Source organism: Callospermophilus lateralis, chromosome X (genome assembly GCF_048772815.1).
Source record: "Callospermophilus lateralis isolate mCalLat2 chromosome X, mCalLat2.hap1, whole genome shotgun sequence".
Classification (NCBI taxonomy): Eukaryota; Metazoa; Chordata; class Mammalia; order Rodentia; family Sciuridae; genus Callospermophilus; species Callospermophilus lateralis.
In genome coordinates, this window is record NC_135325.1 from 35823723 (window position 1) to 35850137 (window position 26415).

General features: G+C 41.2%; 2 protein-coding genes across 3 annotated transcripts; one reads left to right on the forward strand and one right to left on the reverse strand.

Annotated features, from left to right (window-relative positions):
- The first annotated feature begins 8245 nt into the window (after window positions 1–8245).
- LOC143639178 (uncharacterized) lies at window positions 8246–18132 on the forward strand. Of its 2 annotated transcripts, none has more exons than XM_077107355.1 (5): window positions 8246–8334; window positions 8826–8884; window positions 13880–14006; window positions 14257–14349; window positions 14945–18132. In XM_077107355.1, exons 2-5 carry the CDS (start codon window positions 8870–8872, stop codon window positions 16648–16650), a joined length of 1941 nt encoding a protein of 646 aa, XP_076963470.1. In that variant the 5' UTR covers window positions 8246–8334; window positions 8826–8869; the 3' UTR covers window positions 16651–18132. The 2 variants fall into 2 exon arrangements, with proteins under 2 accessions (XP_076963470.1, XP_076963471.1); XM_077107356.1 differs by having other exon boundaries at window positions 14948–18132.
- A 652-nt stretch (window positions 18133–18784) lies between these two features.
- LOC143639181 (sperm acrosome-associated protein 5-like) lies at window positions 18785–21316 on the reverse strand. The gene is made up of 4 exons (XM_077107366.1): window positions 21172–21316; window positions 20600–20758; window positions 18985–19063; window positions 18785–18884 (listed from the first exon to the last, which is right to left on the reverse strand). Exons 1-4 carry the CDS (start codon window positions 21314–21316, stop codon window positions 18785–18787), a joined length of 483 nt encoding a protein of 160 aa, XP_076963481.1.
- Window positions 21317–26415: the final 5099 nt, after the last annotated feature.

Genomic DNA, 26415 nt, shown 5'->3' on the forward strand with positions numbered 1-26415 from the left:
CTTCTCCTCTGGGGTTTGTGATACTCCCGTAGAGCCAAATGTTACCCATAGCTGGATCCTGGGGTAACATTTCTTTTAATGAGGGGCCCTCTGTGGATGAGCTGATACTGGGGCATGTGTGGGGGGTGCACTCTTCCGTAGCACAAGGTGTAAGAGGAATCTTGGCATGTAGGGGCAACTAGCTCCTCCAAGGAGTGCCTTCAGTTTCTATTAGTGCCCAGCATACCACCAGGGGGCACCTGTCTAGGGGTGAGTACCTGTGGGTGGAGCCTGAGAGCTGCATAAGGTGAAGTCCATGGATAGGCTCTGTCCTTTCCTCTAGAGGTTCCAGGAAGCAAACTTTGGGGGGGTGGAAGGTTCGGATTAAAGTCGTGCTCTTGGGGAGCTAGCAGGAGCAAGGAGTGATAACCTCCTTTAGTGTGTGTAGTGCCTGTTGTTCATGTCCCCACTGTAAAGTGCAAGACTAATGGTGACTCAGTGGATGGGGTTAACAGGTTTGCGGGTGGGAAGTGGTCAGAGGAAGTTTTGGCCCAAATTCAACATCATTGCCACCTGGTGGCCTCCTTAGCCACGTGGGAGTTGGAGCCCAGAGAGCCTGTCTTTGGCAGGATCTGAACAGGTTGCCCACTGAGTTCCACATGAAGCCCCTGAGTTAACAGAGCTGGTGGGGCTGTGTACCTTAGGAGACAGTCAAGTTCCTGGTGGGGGGGGGGCCAGCAGCCAGCCTATAGCAGAGCCCACGTGCTGTGGAGGTCCCTACCACACAGGTGACTGAAAAGAGTGAGCTGTTGACCCTCCAAGGGGAACGAGGTTGTGGTGGCCCTCCTGTAAATCTGTCACTGAACAGAACAGGTCAGCCGTATCTGATCTCCATCTCCTCAGGTCATCTTGCATTTCACACGTACGATGACAAGGTCTGGCAGTGAAGGGAATTCGTGTTTCACCTGCCATCACCTGTATTTTGCCCCCTCTCCTCAGGGGCTTTAGGCACAGACCACACTAGAGAACTGCAAGGTGACATGCTAGGAAATGTCCTCCTTCTTTGAATAAATCATCTGTGACAGGCTGTGCCTAGCTGGTGCTGCCTGCATTTACCCCCATGCTGATAAGTGTCCCCAATAGTGTTGAAGCCTCAGGTTTGTTCCAGAAGTGACCTGCTGACTGAGTAGGTCTGTTCCATTGATGAGAAAAGGATCATTGGAGACAACAACTAGGACAGAAAATATCTTTTAGCAAAATGGAGTCAAGTTTAATACTTAAGTGGGTAACTACCCCCCCAAACCTCCTCCTAATCTGGTCACCCCCAGAGAGGTCCCTTTAATTCATGAACACTTGCTGGGATGAGATCTCAACACCTGTGACCAACAGAACAGCCAGTGTGATTTATTTTCTGGAACTCAAACCACACTTACTATGGGGAGAGGGAGGGTGCCTGCCTCTGTGGCTACAGGGTCCCTCCATGGGGGCTGGTCCTTGTCACTGGCAGTGGTCAGGGTCAGGTGTTGAAGGTGAGGCTGCCTCTGAAGAGGGAGCCTGCCAGGGCTGTGACCCAATGCTACAAAGTATTGTGCTGTACCAGTGATTTACCAGAGAACATCCAGTTTTGGACCCTCCTGCTCCTTAGGATTCAATATAACCCGGGATGGTTAATTTTACATACCACGTGCCTGGGCCATGAGGTGCCCACACATTTGGTCAAACCCTATTCTGGGTGTGTGTGTCTGTGAGGGTGTGTGGATGGCATTTGAAATGGAAGAAAGAATCTGGCTCTCTCATGTGGGGGTCACTAAGTCAGTCTCAGGCTGACTAGGACAGAAGGCTGACCCTGCCTTGAGCAAAGGGACTCCTCCTGCCTCTCTGCTTGAGCCAGCATGTTGCTTTTTATGGCCTCAGAACTCAAACTAAAGCAAGACCAGTGCCTGGGTCCCCAGGCTGCTGGCCTTCTGACTGGAAGTGAGCCATCAACACATCAACCATCTCCAGCCAGGCCCTTCTGAAGCATGAACCCAAGATGACAAGGGTCTCCACCTGCAGGTTTTGGGACTTGTCCACCTCTGTCACAGCTTGCACCAATTCCTTACAGGAAATCATGTAGATCTTTAAGCCCTATGTCTCCACCCTGTTGGTTGTTGCCCCGGAGACTGGTGCCTAATAATTCACCTGTTTTTCCTCTAAGGGCTCATGCTGAAGCAGGGGCTGACTGTGGCCAATTTGTCTGGACGAGCAGGCAGGTGGACCAGCTCTTGCTAGTGATTTTGATTCAGGCCCCATGGGGCATGGTTCACAGATTTCCAGGCAACACTTGGCTGTGCATTTATCTTTCCTGTGTTTCTGTGAATTTCCAGGCAGCTCTTGCCTCTGAAAATGTTTCAGCATTAGCCACCATGGACAGTAACCAGGACGGATGCTGAAAATCAAATGTGCTGACTCTGGATTCACTTGGCCCACTTAGACTCTCCAAGTCATTATGCCACCTGCCATCTGTCACCTGATAGGGCCACCTGGATATCCCTGGTGATGGAGGAAATCTTTGTTGTCAGGTAGCATTTCCTGTGGACAGTCTGCCCAGGAGGTAATGAGGCCTCATGGATTGTGGGTGCTCTGAAAGCCATAGGGATCTGCACCAGTGAGGGAAATGCAGGCAGACTTCAGTCCAAAGCCTCCTGGGGTGGAGTGCTGTGCCCACTTTCCATACTGAATGTTTCAGTGGGGATGTCACTGTTCCATACTGTGATAGCCAAAGGTATAGTTTCAGTATCTGTCAGGTAGAGCTTGTCATATATTTTTAGATATGGGCTCCCTAGCTAGCAAGCTCCATTTTTCATTTGGCTCCTGGACTAGGTTCTTAAGGAGACACTGGACTTCAGTGCAAGAGAGAGGGCATCTCCTCCTCCAGATCAGAAATTGCCCCTTCTTTGTGACCCTCTACTTTTGTCTTTTTGACTTTGCTCGTGGTTACCAGCAAAGGAGTAGGTAAATTACCTTGGCCAGTTTCAGGGTCCTACTGTGCTGCTTTCACTCTTCCTCTAGAGGGCACCATCTTCCCCAGAATCCTCTTCCTCCATCTGGTTTCTGGATGGCCTCATGGTTAAGAGGCAAGGGTGAGCTAGTCCCAAATTTGGGTCTCTTGGATTGGTCTCCCAATAGGGAAGCCATCTCCTTTAGGGTCCTGGGAGAAGCAGGAACATAAACTTCCTATTTTTTGGTGTGGGACTAGGAATGGAACCCCGAGCCTCACACATGCTGGACAAGTGCTCTACCACTGAGCTATGCCCTAAGCCCAGCTTCCTTGTTTTTATTTAGTCACTTTAAGTAATGATTTATCCATTCCAGCCCAAATCTGAGATCTGGATATGTCTCTGAGAAGGGACTTTTAGAAAGATGCCATCTGTCACAGCAGATTTACAACAGAGCCATGCTAGCTATTTACAAAAGCACCTCTTCCAATTGTCTCTTCCTTATAATTTTATCTGCCATATTGTCTTAGGGTCTCCCAAATTAGTGGCCTATGCATGGAGCTCTTCCAACTATAGTCTTTTCAGGGGTCAGGGTAGCCCACCTTTGTACACAGGTAAATGTTGGCTTCTTTCTTCAGGAAGTTGGTAACCTCTGAACCCCCAAAAGTCAGTCCTAATGAAGTGGAGTCACTCAAATTCTAGAGTTACTGCTTGTCCAGGTTGGTGATGCTTAGCTGGAGACCACAAAATTAGAATGCAACACAGAAGAAAGCAATACCATGTCAAACTGTCACAGTGGGATTCTAGATTCTGAATCTCACCACTCAAGGCTTGCCAAGATTGTTTTGGTAATTTATTGTCCTACTGATTTGTTGGTCCTCTTTCTATTTCAGGAACATTTCCAGATATCCTCCACTTTTTTGTTGTTGCCACTTGAATGATTTGCAAGCCCATGGGAAAAAAAAAACTTGACCACAAGGTGGCAGCACAAGAGGCCTTATTGGTGATGTTTTGACAGGTTTTCAGGCAGAGGGGATGTCCCTCACAGTGGAGTCTGAACAACGCCAAGTACCAGCTATTCAGAAGAGGTGAAGCACAAGGGAACTGCAGGGGGAACAGAGAGGAGGCTCTTTTGTCTAGGTGATGTCACTCATCAGCAAAGTATGGAGTTTCTGGATCAGAGAGTTTCCATAGGTAGCAGTTTATGGCTTGGGGAGGACTTCATCTATCACCAAAAAGATGTAGGCTCAAGTTTTATAGGGTATGCAAATCAGGCAGACTCTAAAAGAGGCTATGAATCTGATTATCTTTGCTATTTATAAAATAATTGGATGTATAAGAATTTACTTGGTGTTAGGCTTTTAAGTTAAGGGGGTTTATCCTGTAGTGAAGAAATAAACAAGTGGAGGCTATTTTTGGCTGACATTTATAACAAATGAAGGGAGAATTCATTCTATCTTTTTCTTAGGAATTATGCATAAAGGATTGAAGGTATGGTCACTGTCATTCTGTATGGATCATCTCTACTTCTGGCACCTGCTGTTGTATCCTGGTCCCAGGACTACTGTATTAACTATTGCATCCTTCTATCTTCCAGATCAAACTGAAATCCCTGTTAGGACTTCATTTGGCAATGGTATCTTAGATATGATGCCAAAAGCATAAAGACCAAAAGAAAAAATTGATTAGACTTCATCAAAATTGGACTTCATCAAAACTGAAAACTTTTGTTCATTAAAAGACATTATTAGGAGAATGAAAAGACCACCTGGAGAATGGGAAAATCATAATCTGATTAAGGTTTAGTAATTACATATCTAATAAGGGTTTTGTATCCAAAATATATAAAGAACTCTTACAACCTAACAACAAAAAAGACAAAATCCCATGTAATAATGGGCAAAGGACTTGAATAGACATTTCTTCAAAGAAGATAGATACATGCTAATAAGCATGTGAAGAGAGTCTCACGTTATTAGTCATCAGAGAAATGCATTCAAAATCACAATGAGTGTTGGGTGCTGTGGCACACACCTTTAATCCTAGCAGCTTGGGAGGCTGAGACAGGAGATAGCAAGTTCAAAACCAGCCACAGTAACTTAGCAAGACCCTGCCTCAAAATAAATGAATGAATAAATAAAAGGGCTGGGGATGTGGTTCAGTGGTTAAACTCCACTGGTTTCAATCCCTGGTACCAAAACCAAAACAAAAAACACAATGAGATCTCACTTCATATCTACTTGATGGCCACCATAAAAACAAACAGAAAATAACAAATGTTGAATATGTGCAGCAGTGAAAACACTCACACATTACTCTGGGGAAGTAGAATGGTGCAGTCCCCATAGAAAACAGTTTGGTGGTTCCTCAAAAAGTCAAACACAGAAATACCATATGAGCTGGCAATTCCACTCCTAGGTTTAGACCCAATAAAATTGAAAACAAGGGTTCAAACAAAAAATTGAGTATTAGCAGCACTATTTACAGTGGACAAAAAAGGTAGAAACAGCCTGGCGCGGTGGCACATGCCTGTAATCCCAACGGCTCGGGAGGCTGAGGCAGGAGGATTGCAAGTTCAAAGTCAGCCTCAGCAATGGCGAGGCACTAAGCCACTTGGTGAGACCCTGTCTCTAAATAAAATGCAAAGTACGGCCAAGGATGTGGCTCAGTGGCTGAGTGCCCCTGAGTTAAATTCCTTGTTCCAAAAAAAAAAAAAAAAATGGGTAGAAACAACCCAATCCACATCTAATCTAGTAACTGAAGAATGCATAAGCCAAATGTGGTATATTCATATAATGGAGTTTTATTCAGTCATGAAAGGAAGGAAATATTAATACCACATGAATGATCCTTAAAGACTGCTGTGGTTTGAATGTCCTCTCTGAAATTTAATTGCTATCATGACCATATTAAGAGATGGGACTTTCAGGAGTTGGGTGTGTAGGTTGGTGGTGGAGCATCTGCCTGGCATGCTGAGGGCTTTGGATTCCATCCTTAGCACTGGTGGAGAGAGATAGAGATAGAGATAGAGATATATAGATAGCGATAGAGATAGAGAGGTGTGGTGTTTGTGGATCTTTTAAGGGGTGATTAGGTCAGAAGGGCTCTGTCAATGGATTAGTGCCATTATTGAGGAAATGGATTATTCTTGGGAATGAGTTCCTGATTTTACAAAAAGGATGCATTTTTCTAATTTCTCTAGCTCTGAATTGAGCATGCTTGCTTGTCTTCTTGCCATGTTATAATGCAGCATGAAGGCCCTGGAAAGATTCTGGGGGTTTCCAGTCTCCACAACTGTAAGCCAAATAAAATTCTATTGTTTAAAAATTATCCACGGGTTGGGGATGTGGCTCAAGCGGTAGCGCACTCGCCTGGGTTTGATGTTGTGTCCACCGAAAACTAAAAAATAAATATTAAAAAAATTCTCTCTCTCTCTCTCAAAAAAGTGTCACTCTTCATAAAAAAAAAATAAAAAAATTATCCAGTGTGTGGTATTCTGTTATAGCAGCACAACAAGGATTAAAACAAGGTGATAAGTAAATGAAGCTAGACCTAAAACGTCACATAATATTTTTCAGGTGTTTTTTTTTTTTTTTTTTTTTTGGTGATATTGGGGATAGAACACAGGGCTTTGTGAATACTGGGAAAGCATAGTACCATTGAACTACATCCCTAGCCCCAAAGCCACACAGTGTTTGATTCTATTTATGTGAAATATCCCCAATAGGCAAATCCACAGTGACAGCATATTAAGTGGTGGCCAGCACTTCAGAACAGAAGGGAATGTGGAATGATTACTTAATGGCTATGTAGTTTCCTTTTTAAGGTGATGAAAATGGTCTGGAACTACATAGTGGTAATAGTTGCACAACATTGTGAATGTAGTAGATGACACTGAATTGTAACTTTAAAATGGTTAAAATAGTAACTTTCATACTACATGTGTTTTACTACAATAAAAAAGAAGTCTCCCCCAACCCCAAATCCACAGTGACAGCATATTAAGTGGTGGCCAGCACTTCAGAACAGAAGGGAATGGGGAATGATTACTTGTTGAATTGCCTCTATAATATCCTGGTCCCCTTCCTTGTCTTAGGGATGTTTCTTATTAATGAAAGTTTTCCCAATTGCAATAGCCTGAAAAGAAGCATCTCCTTAGTTGTCCTGTGCATTTTGTCTTTCACATCATCAAGTGATAGAGTGTGACTAATGGCGTAGGGTGTTTGGAAGTCCAGAACCTGAGCACTTTCCGTCTCCTGTTGGTTCCTCCACACCTCAAAGAGATTCTGAGCAGGGCCTGATAGGAGTGGGACCTTGGCATCTCGGCCTCCTCAAATCTCTGTGGCAGGTTCCCAGGAATGTGGGCAGGGCGGGGTTACCGTCAGGGCTGTGTGAATTCTCCTCTAGTCTCCAACTAATATCCCTTCTTGCCCAGTCTCACCTCTCCCTACGCTTCTGTCTCCATCTCTCCCTGTACCCGTGTTTATCGGTGTCACTTTTTTCAAAAGTCTTTTTTTCTGGGACCAGAATTGTACCACCCCTAGTCTTCCCCGCATTTGCACTTTGGTATCTTCCACAGAGGACTATACCAACTCGTGTCTTCTTCATAGCTAGTCCAACAGTACCTATTCCCCTAGTGTTATTTCCTCTAGAAGTCTCCTCCAAACTTATTCCGTATTTCCACACTGTAGAGGAATGTATCGTTCTCTGCTTCGATTCTCTTCTGACCGGCAATAGTTCCCAGGGAGAACTGTACTATTCCAGGCCCTACCCCTTTTTAGCAGTGGTATCTCCCCGCGGAGGCGCGGTAGCGGCGGGGGCTGTGGTTCTCAGCTCTAAATTTGTAAAAAACATGCATATGATTCACTCATCATTAGCCTGCTTTTGCACAAAGGGCCCCACTCTTATCGCCAAGTTTCCATATTCCTCCCGAAATTCCATCTCTTCCAAACTTTAAGAGGATCATTTTCCCCGCTGTACGGAACCATAAACGTTGTAAAGATGTCTGCTCCCTTGGCAAACCGGCTCATTGGCGCGGCCATTTTTTTTTTGCCAGCCAAATAATGATCATTGTGGTAACCAAAATAATTTTGGCTACTAGCGCCGATGGCTTCAGGAAAGGCTACTGCGCATGAGCAAGTAGAGTGACTGACAGTAACCAAGGCGGGGTAAAGGACTAAAAAGTGGCTGTCGGAGGAAGTTATGACTGATTTTAGAAACATCAAGGGGACTTTATCAGAATAAGAATTCGAATTTTAAGATCAGAGCAGGGGATGAAGGAGGGCAGAGTTCACTCAGAGCGGAAGTGAAAAGGCTGATAGTCTGCAGGCGGAGTGACACCAGCGAGTGTGGACTCTCTAAAGCCGCGATTTACTCGGTGAGTACTTGGGGAGGGGCTCTGAGATGAGAGATGAGTGTCTGGGGAGGGAGCTGTAAACGGAGTGATGGGAGTCTGTGGAATGAGTGATGGAGTCTGTGGAGTCGGTGACGGAGGGACTGTGGGGTGAATGATGGGTGTATTTGGGGTGTGAGATGAGGGGATCTGTATAACGAGTGATGAGAATTGTAGTGTAAATGTTGGGGGGGGGGTACTGTGAAATGTGTGATGAGGGTCTCGGGTCAGCGCTGGGGAATTTGTGGTAGTGAGTGTTGGATGACCTATGAGATCCATGATAGGGATGTGTTGTTCAGTGATGGGGATCCGTGGGGAAAACAAATGTCCTTTCCCTTTTTTTTTTCTTAGCCATTTCGTGGCCATTTTACCAGCTGGCAATTGTGTATTTCTGATCTGGTGATTTGGTGAACTTTCAATCTGGGTGTTCCTTGCCATCCGCAACTCTTTTCTTTTCTTCTCCTCCCTCTCAACAGCTCTGCCTTTTTAGGCCTTTGCCTTCTCTCCACAACAGTCAGACATGACTAAGTTCCGGGTAAGTTCTTACTTGCTTCTCCCCTCCCCCTCCCCTTGTTAGGATACTTAGAAGCAAGGAAGCACTATTGTACAGTGGTTAAGACTAAAGACTTTGAGATTAAACTCCTCTTAACAGCTTTATGAGCTTAGGCAAGCCATTTAACCTCTCTGTGCCTTAATTTTCCTAAGTATAAAATGGGGGTGATGATGATGCTAACAATAACAATAATAATACTTACCTTGTATGGTTGTTGTGAAGATCAATTGAATTAACATGTGTTTAGAACAATTCCTGGTATATACATAGTATGCATTATATATGAGCTTGATGTTAATTATTGTATTAATATTTATACCATAAAATGGATATGTATAAAAATATACAGTTAGGGTTAGAGAAGTAGAGCAAGTCCAAGGCAAGGTTGAAATGTGTATGCATAGATCATAGGATTCTACACATTTATGTTAAGCTACAGTTACCTTTCTAGCTTCCTAGAAGCCACAACACAGAGGGAAGAAAACGCACTTGCTTTATTTATCTCACCCATCAGAGAAAGTGAGCTACTTCCTGAGAAGTAAAGTTTTCCTGATGTTGATCAGATAGTTCTCTGATCAATCATCCAAGTCCCCATCAGCAATCTTTTGATAAATACAGGGTTGGGATTGCTCTGCTGTGACTTAGAATATATCCTCATGTTAGCCAAATGTGTCCTGCCAGAACAGAAGTAAGGAATGCAATTCTTCAGGAAACCAAAGCCATCTCTGCACAATGAACTCTCTTATGTTCTGGATCAACACTGGATTAAAACTTTGATGGTTAAGAACAATCAATAAACCTCATGCCCTTCAAATTCTTTTCGAATACATTTTCTCTCATCTGTGATTTCAGTACAGCCTGAGAATCCTTGTCCTTTCCCTTTTTAGGCTCAGAAATCATAATGTCCCTGACCATTTTCAGTTCTTTCCTTTCTGCCCTTCTTTAAAAGTCTGAAAATCTGAAATAATTTTGTCATTTTTTTCCTCTTCCTACAGAAGTGAGATAGGAATGGCACCCCAAATTCAAACTCTTGAGGAAGGTACAATCCCAAAAGGGGAACTATCTCATGATCTCATATCACCATTCATTTCAGATAACAATTCTATGATGAATTTGGTTAATTTGTGCCTATATACCCCCCTCTCTTCCTTGTTCTTGTTCTCTATATTTACATACATTTAAAACATATAGTTAAGGTATGTCTTCTTTTTATTTATTTATTTTTGGTAGTGGGGATTGAACCCAGTGGCACTTTACCACTGAACTACATCCCCAGCCCTTTTTAATTTTTATTTTGATACAGGGTCTCATTAAATTGCTGAGGTTGGCCTCAAACTTTCAATCCTCCTGCCTTAGTCTCCTGAGTTGATGAGATTATAGGCTTGTGCCACTGCACCTGGCACATATATTCTTTTGCTGCAATTTGCTCATTAGGTAATACTGTTTTGCAACTTTCTGCTTTCCCTTTACAGAATGATATAATGCAAGTTGAACATCCCTACTCTGAAAATCTTGAGATCCACAAAGCTCTAAAATATGAAACTTTTTGTGTTAGAGGTATAATGTCACAAGTGAAAAATTCCACACCTGATCTTGTGTGATGGGTCACAGTCAAAATGCAGGCACAGTAAAAATATTGCATAAAATTGCATCCAGGGTATGATTATAGGGTATTATATGAAACATAAATGGATTTTGTGTTTAGACTTGGATCTCATCTCTAAAATATCTTAAAACAAGAGCCAATTTGTAGTGAGCTTACACTATGCATGATACTGTACTAAGCACTTTATATGCATGGCCATCTTTTTTTTTTACTTAGAAATTTCTTTTTACATACATAATAACAAGAACCATTTTAATTATTAAAACATTTCTGTAAATTATAATTGGGTATTCTTCTTACCAATTAACTCTTTTTTAAAATTTTTATTGTTGGTTGTTCAAAACATTACATAGTTCTTGATATATCATATTTCACACTTTGATTCAAGTGGGTTATGAACTTCCATTTTTACCCCGTATACAGAGATTGCAGAATCACATCGGTTACACATCCATTGATTTACATATTGCCATACTAGTGCCTGTTGTATTCTGCTGCCTTTCCTATCCTCTACTATCCCCCCTCCCCCTCCCCTCCCCTCTTCTCTCTCTATCCCCTCTACTGTAATGCATTTCTCCCCCTTGTATTTTTTTCCCTTTCCCCTCACTTCCTCTTGTATGTAATTTTATATACCCCTGAGGGTCTCCTTCCATTTCCATGCAATTTCCTTTCTTTCTCCCTTTCCCTCCCACTTCTCATCCCTGTTTAATGTTAATCTTCTTCTCATGCTCTTCCTCCCTACTCTGTTCTTAGTTACTCTCCTTATATCAAAGAAGACATTTGGCATTTGTTTTTAAGGGATTGGCTAGCTTCACTTAGCATAATCTGCTCTAATGCCATCCATTTCCCTGAAAATTCTATGATTTTGTCATTTTTTAATGCAGAGTAATACTCCATTGTGTATAAATGGCATGGCCATCTTTAATTCACAATAACTGTATGAAGTAGGTACCATTATTATTCACATCCTACAGATGGGGAACTGAGTACCAGAGTGGATAAACAAGTGGCATGGGATTGCACAGTTGATCACTGGCACAGCTGATTACTGCTACAGCTGGGATAGTGCCTTGTTGGTAGAGGATGTTTTTGGTGTTGTTGTTTTGTGTTTTTTGCAGTGCTGGGGATAGAACCCAGGGCTTTGTGCATGCTAGGCAAGTGCTCTACCACTGAGCTATCACCCCAGGTCACAGAGATATTTTTAACAGCTGCATTTTTCTCTTGAATGCATGTACCATGATTTATTAATCAGCTCCATATTGAAGGACTTCTGTGTAATTTCTGTTTCAGTGTGGCAGTGATCTCTCTTGTCATCTATCTTTGTATTCAGTGATGACCATTTCTAGAATGTCTGGTTCAAAAGGTGGGCACGTTTTGAACTTGCATAGACATTGCCAAGTTGCCTTTTGAAATGTTAGTACAAGTTGATACCTCTACTAACAATGAATGAAAATACCCTTTTGAATTCTCTTGTCATAATTTTAAGCCTTGCCATTTGACAGTTGAAAGTCTCTATTTTTTCATTTGTTTAATTAATTATCAATGTTTTTGAGCATATTTTAATAATTTTTTCTCTTTTTTACATTTCTTCTGTGAATTGTTCCTTTATATACACTGCTCTTTTTCCTTTGGAGTTTTTGAATCTTTGTCTTACATTTTTTTAAAAAAATTATACCTTTATTTTAATTTATTTTTATGTGGTACTGAGGATCAAACCCAGTGCTTCAAATGTGCTAGGCATGCACTCTACCACTGAGCTACAACCCTAGTACTTTTGTCTTATATTTTTTATTTTTATTTTTTACAGGGCCTCATGCATGCTAGGCAAAACCTCTATCACAGAGCTACATATCCCTGGCCCTGTCTTACTATTTTTAAAACATTTTATGGAAATATGACCCAGAAAAAATCTTTTGGGGTAGATTTATTAAAGCACAATATTTAGAGGAGATATATATCATACACTTTTTTTAAAAAAAATGTCTGCAAATTGAAAACCCCTGTGGAACCAGTACCTGTAACAAAAAGGAGGGAATGACAGGCCTCCCATTAGCCTCCATTCTACTTCCAGTCATGGTCTCTTGACTTACTGGTAATCACTTGCTGATTTGTATCACTCTAGATTATTTTGGCCTGTTCTTGGATGTCATATAAATGGAATCATACATTATTACTCTTTTGGGCCCAACTTCTTTCATTCATCGTAATGTTTTTGTTTTTTTTAATTTATTGTTTTATTTTTGTAGTTCAAAGGATCAAACCCAGGGCCTTACACATGTTAGGCAAGTGTTTCTGACACTGAGGTATACCCCAATCCCATTATAATATTTTTAAGATTAACCCTTGTTATTTTATCAGAAGTGTGTTCTCTTTCTGTTACTGTGTACTATTCCATTGTATAAATAGATCACAATTGTTCATCTATTCTACTGCTAATGGATATGACCATTTTGGATTCTATAAATAATATTTTAGATACTTACAAATAATACTTGTATGAATATTTTTATACATGTCTTGGTGAATATATGTGCATTTCCACTGGATATATATATTTGAGAGTGGGGTTGCTAGGTCCTAGGCTAGGGTTATTTTTAGCTTTACTACATCTTTTTCTTCTTTTTTAAACTTTTTTATTTGTTCTAATTAGTAGCTTTACCATATTCTATCAAGTTGTTTTCCAAAGTGGCTATACCACTTTACTCCCACCAACAATGTATGAGAGTTTCAGTTGCTCTACATCCCTGCCACCATTTGGGTTGTTAGTCTTTACTTTATCCATTCTGTTTGTATACATTTGTATCTCCTTGTGGTTTAAGTTTGCATTTCTCTGATGATTAATGATATTGACCACCTTTTCATTTGTGTTTTGATCATTTGGGAGAGCCTCTTTTATGAAGTATCTATTCAAATATTTTTTTCTCTAGTTTTTCTGTTGTCTTATTGATTAATAGGAGTTGTTTATAGTTCGTATAGTATAAAAGTCCTTAGGTATTGCAGATATCTTGCATAAGATTTTTTTTTTTGCAGTGCTAGGGATTGAATTCAGGTCTTTTCAGATACTAGGCAAATGTTTTACCACTGATCTATATGGTCAGACCCCAAGAAGGCTTTTTTGAAATGATTAAATTTTAAACAGTAGCTTGTCTCTGAAGAATATTCCCCTTACCTTAAAAAACCATCACTCCAATCACCCTGGTCTGATCACTACATATTGTATACATATATTGATATATCATACTGTACCCCATAAATATGTACAATTAATATGTGTCAATTAAAAATATTAAAAATAGATTTAATGATATTTTGGGAAAGTACCATCACTTTAATTTTTATCAAACTGATTGAACAAAAGTATGCAATTACAGGGATCAGTGTCATTCGAGGATGTGGCTGTGGACTTCACCCAGGAAGAATGGAATCGACTGGACCCTACTCAGAGGACCCTATACAGAGATGTGATGCTAGAGAATTATAGCCATCTTGTTTCTCTGGGTGAGGATGGCTTCCCTTAGTAATCACAGTGTCCCTAGCAGAATAACTTTCCATCTCTGAATGAAGTACTTCAATTCTTTGAACTCAAGTGGTAGGGGTTAAAGGTTCTTATTCCCTTTAAACTGATCAAGGTGTTTGTATTTTCATCTCCCATGTGAAGTTTACCCTCATTAAAATGTACCTTCCTAATTTTTTGAAGCTCTGAAAGCCACACAGAGGCTCCCAAATCTTGTATCATTTCCCATTACAGGGTATCCTATTACCAAACCAGATGTGATTGCCTCTTTGGAGAATGGTGTTCTTGAGATCATAAAGAGAGAAATCCCAAGTTCCAGTTGTACAGGTAAGAAGTGAGAGATAAGATATTGTGAGATAATACTCTTTAGGATCTCTGAATGCTGACCATTTTTGAATGCTCTGAAATATCTTCCTAAAGAATATACACTATTGTTGCTTATTCCATATTATTAGTCTTGTGAGATATTGTCTCAAAATAATTTTGGAATAAAATGGCAAGGAGCTGGATTATACTCTAGCTTAGTCCTTCTGCTTCTCTCAATAACCTCAATTGTTTTTAGCCTTTCTGAAAAGCCCTTTGCAATTAGAGTCTTTTCCCCCAAAATCCTGGATCTGTTACCTTCCAATATCCATTTTCGTATTCATGACTCCCTAGCCTATTTTTACATTCTCTTCCCAGTTTTAAGCTATTTTCTTAAACAATCTTGTCACTTATTGTTACTTCTGTCTCAATGTCTATTGGATCAACTTGTTTTTCTTTTTTTTTTTTTACTCCTTGAGCTCTGAGTGTAGCACAGACATATACTTGGAATTTCTTTCTGACTGATATCTAGTCTTAAAAGAAATTAAAATTCAACCCCATCAGAGGCCTGCATCTTTCAAAAGTGTATTCACAGAGTATGGTTTATTATTCTTTCTAGAAGATGAGAAAGCTGAAGACCAGCTGGAGAACCACCAGGAAAACCAAAACAGACACCTGAGGCAAGCTATATCCATTGATGAGAAAAATGTGTCTAAGGAAAGAGCTCATGAATTTGATGGCTTTGTAAACCCACTTCCTCAGAGCACATGGGTAGTTTCTTCAGGACACACACCCTATATAACTGACTCATATGGGAAAAGTTTTAAAGATAATTTTGGCTTACTCAGTCCTAATAGTCTGAGCTTGACAGCTCAGAAATGTTATGAATGTAATCGATGTGGGAAATTATTAATTCATGGCAGGCATGAAAAAAATAATGGAATGATACCCCTTGACTATAATACATATGAGAAAGGTCATAGTCTTAACTTTGTTCAGCATAATCTGACTCAAGTTGCAGAACCAACCTATGAATGTCCTGAGTGTAGAATACCCCTCAGCACGAATTCACTCCTTATTGTTCATCAGATCACTCACATAGGAGAGAAACCTTATGAATATACAGAATGCAGAGAGGTATTCAACAAGACTGCACACCTCAGTATACATCAGACCATGCACACAGGAGACAAACTTTTTGAGTGTAATGAATGTGGCAAATCCTTCAGAGAGGAATCAACCCTGCATATACATCAAAGAACTCATACAGGTGAAAAACCGTATGTATGCACTGAGTGTGGCAAAGCTTTCCAAGAAAAGACAAAGCTCATCATACATCGACGAACTCACAAAGGAGAGAAACCCTATAAATGTTCAGAATGTGAGAAAACCTTCAACCAGAAGGCACACCTCAGTGTTCATCAGAGAACACACACAGGAGAGAAACCTTTTGAATGCAGTGATTGTGGCAAATACTTCAGAGAGAAATCAACACTGAATATACATCAAAGAACTCATACAGGAGAGAAGCCGTATTTATGCAATGAATGTGGCAAAGCCTTCCGAGAGAAGACGAAGCTCATCATACATCAGAGAACTCACACAGGAGAGAAACCCTATGAATGTTTAGAATGTGGGAGAGCCTTCAATCAAAAGGCACACCTCAGTGTACATCAGAGGACACACACAGGTGAGAAACCTTTTGAATGTAATGAATGTGGCAAATCTTTCAGAGAGAAATCAACACTGCGTAGACATCAAAGAATCCATACAGGAGAGAAACCTTATGTGTGTTCAGACTGTGGAAGAGCATTCACCCTTAAGCTGAGCCTCAGTGCTCATCAGAGAATTCATACAGGAGAAAAAACTGATGGATGTACTGTATGTGGAAAAGTCTTCTCCCGGAAGTCATATCTTATGCTACATCAGAGAGCTCATACAGGAGAAAAATTTGAGAAATCCTATGAATGCAATGAATGTGATAAAGCATTCTTCCAGAAATCATATCTCATTATTCACCAGAGAGTTCACACAGGGGAGAAACCCTATGAGTGTAATGTATGTGAGAAAGCTTTCTCCCAAAAATCATATCTCATTATACATCAACGAACTCATACAGGAGAGAAACCCTATAAATGTGATAAGTGTAATAGAGCCTTCAGAGAAAAGTCTAAACTCACTGTACATCAGAGAACTCACATAGGAGAGAAGCCCTATGACTGTCCTGAATATGAGAGAAACCTTCTAGAAGTCAAAGATCAGCAAGGATTAGAGAACTCTGAGAGAGGAGAGACCAAAGAACTGAAAACGGAAAATCCTTTGTAGGAAAGTCAAAGAAAAAGTGAGGTGGGGGAATCCTGCTTTAGGGTGATCAGGGATGGCTTTTCTGAGGACATGACATTTGATCTTAGATCTGAAAACAAAGCACCAGCCATACTGGGGGAAGAGCATTCCAGGCAGAAGAAATAGCAAGGGCCAAGGTCCTGAAGCAAAAAACTCGGCCTTTCATGCTTATATCATGGAAGTATATTGAATGACCTTACACCAAAAAGGTTGTTCAACATTAAAATCTTTTGAAGCTTTGAATCTATGAGAGATGTCATTAGGAAGCCAAACCTCACCATAAATATGGGCAAAGATATCAAGGGAAGCCCAATTTAATTAATTTCAATAATCATAGTCCCTTGGAAATGAAATAAGGGAAACCTGTTTCCAAATTTAATATCCAACTCTCACAAAAAAATTAAGAAAAGATATTATTAAGAACACTCATTTTGTCATCTTTCATCATGGGTAATAAATGCTATCTCCAAGAAAAACAGAGTTCACCAAATGATATGAAATTACATAATTAAAGATAACCACAAAAGGAAAAACAATGAAGAATATTCTATAAATGTTCAGATATTAGAAAGGACATATAAGCAGAACAATGTAAAGAAAACAACACTACAGCATCAAATCCAGTTTCCAGAAGTAGCAACAGTTGATAATGCTTGCATTTTCACCACAGCCTGTTGGGTAAGATTTTTGGCTATGTTTCTCTGTGTGGATCTTCCTCTTCTCTGAGACTTATCCTACAGCCTTCCCCAAAAGACTATAAGCTGCACGACAGGTTTTTAGAAGATCCGTTTTTGACTCAAATTCACCGGCGTTTATTTCTGCTGCTTTTGATGAATAACTATCACATTCAGAAGTCAGTACCCAGAGTAAAAGCACCTTTTATGGACACCCAGGGAAATGTGAACTTTGGTTATCTATGTTGTTTGGGGCTGAGCACAGGGGAAATCCTTTAAAGGAAGGGAGCTTGAGTTTTCTTTGGCATGCAGTGGCCACTAGCTGTTTCAATGATCATCTGCTCTTGGATGTAGTGAATATTGAAAGCAAGGCTTTGAGTAGTTGAGAATCCATCCCCAACCAAAGAATACAAAGGACATGATTAACTGCTTCTTCGTGGGAGTGGCTGCTTCCAGTGGGGCTGGCCAATGAAAAGAAAAGAATGGTAAGTTCAAATTCCTAAATGCTCTGCTGAAGACACAGACTGAACCCTGGGCATTGTGTAAAAAGAAATTATTACCTGTGCACTCATTGAATTCCTTCTTAAATTCCCAGTGTGTCATTTGCAATTTAGGTTTTGATTTTGAAAGAGATGATGGGGGGCTGAGAATTAGAATGATGATATGTGGGAGAATGTGAATATTTTAAACTCCCAGTTCCCACTGAGCTTCCTGTGTAAACTGAGTTTAATCCCATTCTCCCCTGATGAGACTGTATCTGTCGAAAATAAAGACCCTGTAGTGACCTCAACTGAGACTGATACTTCTTCGGGGGAAACCAGCTTTCATATATTTCCATCCTGGCTCTATCTCTATACCTGTAATTGTCTTTTTAAAAAAATATTTATTTTTTTAGTTGTAGTTGGACACAATACCTTTATTTATTTATTTTTTATGTGGTGCTGAGGATCGAACCCAGGGCCTTGCATGTGCTAGGCGAGCTCTCTACTGCTGAGCCACAACCACAGCCCCTGTAACTGTCTTTTGCACCAAGCACTTTATATGCTTTACATATGTCAATTCACTTAATCCTCCCAATAACCTCATAGGGTCACTAATATCATTATCATCCTCATTTTCCAGATCAGAAGACTGAGACACAGAGAAATTAAGTGCCTTGTTTAAGGCAATATATCCAGTAAGTGGTAGAGATGGTATTTGATTCAAGGAGCACCTATGCTCTTAATCACTACACTATCCTTTCTCCTACCCCAAGTCATCTGGTGTCTCTTGATTACAGTTGTGACGATATGGGGGAAGTGACTGAAAGGTGGTACCTTCAGGTATTGGAAAAATGAAGAATCAGGCAAAGGATTTTGCACTGCTTGTAGATATCATCTTTATTAAATCCACAAAAGAAAAAAAAGACAGGAAAGGATAATCTCTATCCCTGTGAATTCCAGTCATGATTCAGGTTTCCTTGGGTTCGCTTTTACATATATTTCACACCCCTTGAGCCATTCAGATAAATCATGGCCAGAGCAATGCCGGGTCCAAGAATCCCTGGGAGATGAAGGGAGGGAGGAAGGATGAAGTGGATAACTTGATGAGGCAATACCCCTATCTCTGGCTGTCCAGGGTCCAGACCATCCCATGAACTTACCAGGCCTTCATACTTCCTGGTGCATTCACAACCCGCTTGGCACACAAGATGTCATCCAGAATATGACGGTTGAGCAGGTCTAGTGGGTGAGAGAGGAACATGATGATCTGGTGCACTTGGCAGAGGGTGACAGCATATGGAGGGCCCAGGGTTTCTGGATTCCTAGGGGCCTAAATTACATCAACCACTACATTGGCTGATTGTGGATGACCTCCACTCTTTTGTTAGCTGGTTATAAATTACCTCAAGTGCCCTGTTGACTGGTTCTGTACAACCTTAACTCTGGTTGGTTTTAAGTATCACATTGGCAGGTTATAAGTAACCTCAGTCACCATTATTGGCTCATCCCAGACTCCCTCAAATTCCATGTTGGCCAAGTCTGGATGACTTCAACTGTCATTATATTCAGTTAACAATGTTCTCAACTGTAATACTGGCTGGTCTAGCATCACCTGAACCAGCTGATTGGGAAGATAATTAACTGTCATGTTGGTCATTCCTAGTGACTTCAAACAGTATGTTTTCAGGTCCTAGATACATCCAATTCTTATTTTGACTGGTTATGAATGACCCCAACCTCCATACTGGCTAGTTCTGTTCAACCACAGCCGCCATAATACCTTGTCCTAGATAATCTCAACTTCCATGTTGGCTGGACCAGGATGACTTTTAACTGTCATTTAGCTAGTTGTTAATGATCTCAACTGCCACGTTGACCATCCTAAACAATCTCAACTACCATTTTGACTAGTTATTATAACTTCAACCTCCCTTTTAGTTATCCTGGATTATTGCAATTTCCATGTTGTCATACTGAGCAGCCTTAACCTTAATTTTATTCAGCTTTGAAAAATTTCATTATTCATTTACTCTTAGACAACCTCAAGTTCTATGGTGGCCAGTCCTGGACAATCTCAACCTTCAATCTGGCCAATCATCGGTGACCTCTTCTGCTATGTTGACAGGACTTACACAATCTAAACCTCCATTTGGGTTGGCTCCAAATAAGTTAGTCTCCATTTTGGCCTGTCTTGGACAACCTCATCCATCATTCAGGACAATCCTCAAACAACTTCATTGCTATTCTATTTTGTCCCGATCATCACAACACTCTCATCTGGAAAGTTCTCTCATTTCTACACATAGGTAGTTTTTTTTTTTTTTTGCAGTGCTGGGGATTGAACTCAGGACCTTGTGCATGTGAGGCAACCACTCTACCAACTGAGCTACATCCCCAGCCCTGGTAGTTTGTTTTTGTTCCTACTTCCAATCATCTGCTTCTTCCCTTGGGGCCTATACAACCTCAACTCCAAATCAGAACAGTCTCCCCATCTATTTCACGTGACACTGAATTGTCTGTTTCCTGAGTCTCAAAAAACTATAGCCTCCACTCTGGGTCAGATTCAAGGGCTCTGCATTCTCTAGACCTAGGCAACATGTCATTGTAGTCTGGTTAAGTATTTAGGATGGTGTCTCAAACAACACAGGCAACTTTCTTCCTTTCCCCATAATTTTTCTACATTTGTAGGAGATTACAGTTTAGATAATCTTGCCTTTTTGTGTTTGGCATGTAGGGCCAGGCACTAAGGATCTTGTATTCATACTTTTGCCTTACCACGACAATCCATATGGCAGAGGTTCTGGGTGGGTGTAACACCATTGTCACACCACCAGGCGGAGTTCAGCTGGAAAATGCCATATTCACTACTGCCATCGGGATTGTGATCCACGAAAGAGGTGTCAAAGCCGCTCTCGTAGTGTGCCATGCACAACCCTGGGACAGAGAGAGAAAGAGAGAGATAAGAAGTAGGAGGCAGACATAGGGTCCAGGAATAAGAATGGCTAAGATGGGTGTGGTAATGGGGATGATTGTCATCTTAGTTGTGAGACTGATGATCTTGGTTTGGTGGTGGGGTGTTGATGCTGATGATTCTGGGTGAGATATCAGTGATGGTGGTAGTGATGGTATTCATGGTGATAACAGTGGTGATGATATGGTAATAATGGTGTTGATGGTAGAGACCGAGTTGATGACATTAGAGTTGAGTTAAATCACTCATCACAGTTAGAAAGTAACCAGAGGTTAGGCCCTGACCCAGAGAGGTGAAAAATGACAAGAGAAGCCTGGGTCTGAGTGTGGTTAATGGCTTGGGGTGTAGAAGGGACTTGGGGCAAATAGAGTCTCACAGTCTCCAATTTGGTAGCCTCTGTAGCCATCAAGGCCTGCCTTCTCCAGCTTCTTTGCCAGCTCGCAACGTTCATAAATCTTGGCATCCACACTGGCAATGATCAGTGTGGCCCAGATCACTAACACAGTGCCCCAAGCCAACATTATGACACCTGCAAGCCCTTGTAGCTGATGCCTTGCTCCAGATTCACCCTGCGGTGTTCAGAACTAGGGGCATTCTGGAACTCTGAGCTCTATGAGCACTGACTGGTCTAAGTGATATATTCTGGAACATAGAAGTTAGAGGTCTGGGCACCTCACTACTTTCCCCAATGCCAATTCTCCTAGAGACCAAGAGACACACAAAGGAAAATAAAGATACTGACAGAGATGGAAGGAGACAAAAAGAGAAACCCAGTGGTGTCAGAAAGATGCAGGGAGAGAAGGGTTGGCAACACACCAAATACAGACAGTCTAACTTGAATACTAAGCCTCACACTGGACCCACATTCCCCTAAATTTCTTAATGCTATACCACTGTACTCTCAACACCTATGTATTAGAACTTGGTTACCTCCATTTCCATCCACTCTAGTCCCATTCACCACTATATCCCAGTCTGCTGACTGACCAGTGGTATTCATCACGCTGTGCCTATTACCACCTCTGATTTCTCATCCTCTACAGAATATGACCATCATGCTCTGCCCCCATTACCTCCATTTACTCATTGTCTTAGTCTGTTTGTGCTGCTATAACATAATACCTGAGACTGGAGAATTTAAAAAGAATTGAAATTCACAATTCTGTCAGCTGGGAAATTCTAAGATCAAGGCAATGATATTTTGTGACGGTTTTCTTGCTGTAGTCTCCAGAAAGAGTTTCTGAAAGCCCTTTTCAGAGCTGCATTAATTCATTCTTGAGGGCAAAGCCCTTATGACCTAAACACCTCCTCAAATGATCTCCTTTCCAACACTGTTGCATTGGGGATTAAGTTTCTAACACCTGAATTTTGGAGGGGACACATTCAAACCATAACACTCATCCTTGGCACTTCCTATACCTCTCTGTATTTACTGTGTGGTTCCATCTTAATTTACTAGAATCTTCTCCAATTATAATCACACTCTGTCCCACATCACATATTACAAATGATATCTTACACTCACATTCAACTATTTTTTCACCTTCATTCTTGGTCTACCTTTTATTTCCCAGTTCACTTATACTCTCATCTAACTATGTTCACTCACACTGAGCTTCCTTTTACTACAATTCCCTGAGCATTTATTTATCATTGTCCAAATGTTCTCAAATCACATTCTTTCTTCATCTCCATTCACTCTCAGATTCATTTCCTACTTTCACCTCTACTTCCTGGCACTGTACCAACTGACTCCTGTTCACTTTGGTGCCCCATCCTTCAGCTTTGTTCATTGACTCCCAGCCTTATTATCTCCTCCACTCAATCAGTCCCTTTCTTTACCTGTATACTCCAAGATGCTGCCCCCATCGGCCCCCTTTCCTGGAACTCTGTGATGTATCATTCTCAAACACTAGCTCATGTTACCCATATGAACTCACTCTATGCTCAGTCATCTCCATTGTTTTTCAATTTCCTCTTCATTAGCTCCCCTTATTCTAATTTTTCCTAATTGCCTCATTCATTTAAATTCACTTCCAATGTAACCCCTATTACCCTCTTCTCACTTCTGCTCCTGATTCATGTCTAGTTGCTCCTTCTCTGCCCCAGTAACCCTATTCAGTCATACTTTTGCCTTGAATTCACCACTTTTTGCCCATATTGGGCCTGATGTTACACTGATTACTTACCCTGGGTGGACCATGTGATTTTATCTCCTCTTCTTTTTTTTAAATTTTTTTTTTAGTTGCAGATGGACGCAATACCTTTATTATTTATTTATCTGTTTATTTATTTATTTATTTATTTATTTATTTATATGTTGTGCTGAGGATTGAACCCAGTGCCTCATACATGCCAGGCGAGTACTCTACCACTGAGCCACAACCCTAGCCCTTATCTCCTCTCTTTTTGCCTCACAATATCCACATTTACTTACCTTCTGCTTCCAATCCTTCTCATTCTGCCCACCATTCATGTATATTTACATCTGTTGATTCACACTGGGATCCAGGTATACACATTGCCTAGGTCACTACCCTGCATTACCCCTATCCAATTTCAGCCTGCCCCACTCACCTCTAGTCACTTTCCTTCTCCCTTATAGTATCTCTGTTCAAACTGGACTCTAATCACTCTTGTTTTTTCCATTTGTGCACCCCACTCTTCTCTCTGAGTTCCACATTACACCAATTCTCTCCTACTTTCCCTCTAAATTCACCTCTCCAATCATATTGTGTCTCATAAACCATTTAGTCACACTCTAATCCTTAGCATTTCTATCAATTCTATTCGCATTTACCAACTTTCTTTGCCCCATTCACTCAGTCTACATCCATGATTACCTTTCTTTAATTAGATTGTGTTTCAATTTTTCATCACATATTCAGTCTCATCCATAATATCAATATAATTCAAAATCTAGTGCATGGTCATTCCTTTACTCTGCCCATGCACATCTCTCCTCATGCACTCTTCTCTGCTGCTCATTCACCTTCATTCCATTACACTTTGCCTCTCTCGATGACCCAATTCACTCCCAATTTGATTTTCATTCACCATTATTCATATTGGCTCACCAGTGCCATGTATCCTGTTTACTGACTCACATTAGCTGAACAGAAAAGTCTGATATATTGTTCAGGATTAGGTTTGGCTGCATGAATCATCACCACTAAAAATGTCCTTGACTTTAAGAGGAGGTAAGGGGATTACTTTCTTGGAGGCAAGGCAGTTCAATGCTAATGTGTTGACTTCAATGTCACCAGAGACCTGATTCCTTCTGTGCTGTTTTTCTGCCAACTTCACCTGCTTCCTTTTGGTCCTAAGCAACTATTAAAAATTGGCAATAGCAGGCTGTAGCTGTAGCTCAGAGGCAGAGTGCATGCCTAGCATATGTGAGGTAGTGGGTTCGAGCCTTAGAACCACATAAACAAATAAAATAAAGGTATTCTGTCCATCTACAACTACAAAAAATTTTTAAAAATTGACAACACTTTCATGGTTTTGATAAGATATATCTTAAGAGCTCAACAGCCAGGTGGGGGGCCTTTCCCCTTGTCTTTGGGTGGGGGTGCCACACCATACAGAGCCTGTAGTAGGACCACTTACCTGTCAATCTCCCATACCCTTTCACTTGGCCACCTGCTGCCTAGACTACTGTGTGAGGAGGTTGCACCTGTAGGGACTGATGGTAGAGGATGCCCTGAATAGAGAGTGGGAGTTCTGGCTCTGCAGCAGGAAATCTGGCCTCACATAGCTTATGGATGTGTACTGTGGACCTTGGGAAAGTTTCTGAGGGGCAGTATCACTGGCTCATAAACATTTCTGGAGCCCACAATCAGCACATCTCAATTTCCACCAACCCCAAAGGATTTCCCTGCTAGCATAGGTGTGTGTGTGTGTGTGTGTGTGTGTGCACTCTCATGAGTGCAAGGTGGTAAGGGATAAAAGTGCAAGGCTGAAAAAGACCAAACTATGATGATCCTAAAGTTTCAGCCCTTCCTATTTTCCACCCCTGAATGTGTTAAAGAGTGGACAATGTTTATACTGGAGGTGCTGATACTTCAGAGAACAAGAAATCTGAGTTTTACCTCTGCTTCCTCTTTGCCTTGTTTGCTAGGAAGCTTCATTTCCAGGCTGGTTTTACTGATTTTAGAGTGAAGCTCCTCAGATACCTTCTATAAGTTCTGTGAAATACTGAATAAACAAAAGAATAATATTACTAGGTGGAGGTTATAAATCTGACTTTGAGAATTTATGTGACCTTTGCCTTATCTCACAAGTGGGGGCCATGGGACTGTTGTGATAATTGAGTTCATGTCATGTACGTCACACAGTGCCCACCACACAAGAGATAATGAGTTAGGTCCTTTGCTATGCCTATTGCTAGGAGCCTCCTCATTGATCTTGCTGTTTCCACCCTTGCCTTTTATAGTCTGCTCACAAAGCAGTTTGCAAATAATTTTATTTTTTCTTATTAAGAAGTTTATATATATATACACATCTGATTTTATTTATATAATAATAATAAACACTGACATAGCACTTGCTATGTGCCAGGTGTTGTTTTAAACCCTTTACAATATCAACTCATTTGTCACCTCAACCCTAATGAGATAGGCACTGTCATTATCCTTATTTTATAGATGAGGACACAGTACAGGGAAGTAAACAGTCGTGCCTTATATCACACAGCTGGTGGGTGGGGGTTTGAACTCAAGGTGTCCACATCATGTTATTATTTCTTTCCTGGCTTCATTCCCAATATCTAGAATACTATTGGGCACAGAGGAGGTGCTTAGGCATATCCCTGCGGAGGTCACGTTCTAATAGGGCAATAAACAAATGAATGAAATATACACATGTAATTTTAGCCTTAAAATACAAGACTAGATTGCTTTATATTGGTCTTTTAAAAATTCGATCCCTCTTAACTGTTTACCCATTATCTAGAGAATGAGATTATAAACCCTATTCCTAGCTCCCAACACACTAACAATGCCTCTGCCCATTCAGAGAAAGGAACCTGTCAGTCACTAATACAGCCCATTTACCAACGGTGTGTGTTTGTTTGTGTCCCACAACACTGTTCATTCTTCAGCTTGTGGTCTGTGTACTTTCCTATCTTCTTCAAAAGCTAATACGTAAACTCCAGCCCTAGCCACTGGATGGAGCCAGTGGCTTTTCCCTACCCTCTTAGTCTTTGTGTACGCAGAACATTCCGCCCCGTATCCTGCAATTACACCGGCAACAGCGTTGCTGACCTTTGAATTCAAGACACAAAATTCCCGACCGCTAGAATCTTTTCCTTAATTGGGCACTTGTCCTCCCTGCCTTTCCATAAGTGTATTGGTGTCTGAAATCTTAGAATGCTGGCCTCCGCAGAACAAAGTAAACACCTCTGAACAGCGAACCTGGAGAAGAGACGCTGTAGGCATAAATATCTCGCCTTGGAACAGTGACGTCACCTGTACAGCCGCCTTTCCTCTGCGCTTGCGCTGTGACCCCAACACCTTCGCGGCTCCATGTTGACTATTGGCAGATGTGGTCTCAAAGGCATTACTGAGCGTGCGCAGAACCGGTCGCTGTAGATTTTATAGGCTACGGTGCCGGAGAGCTG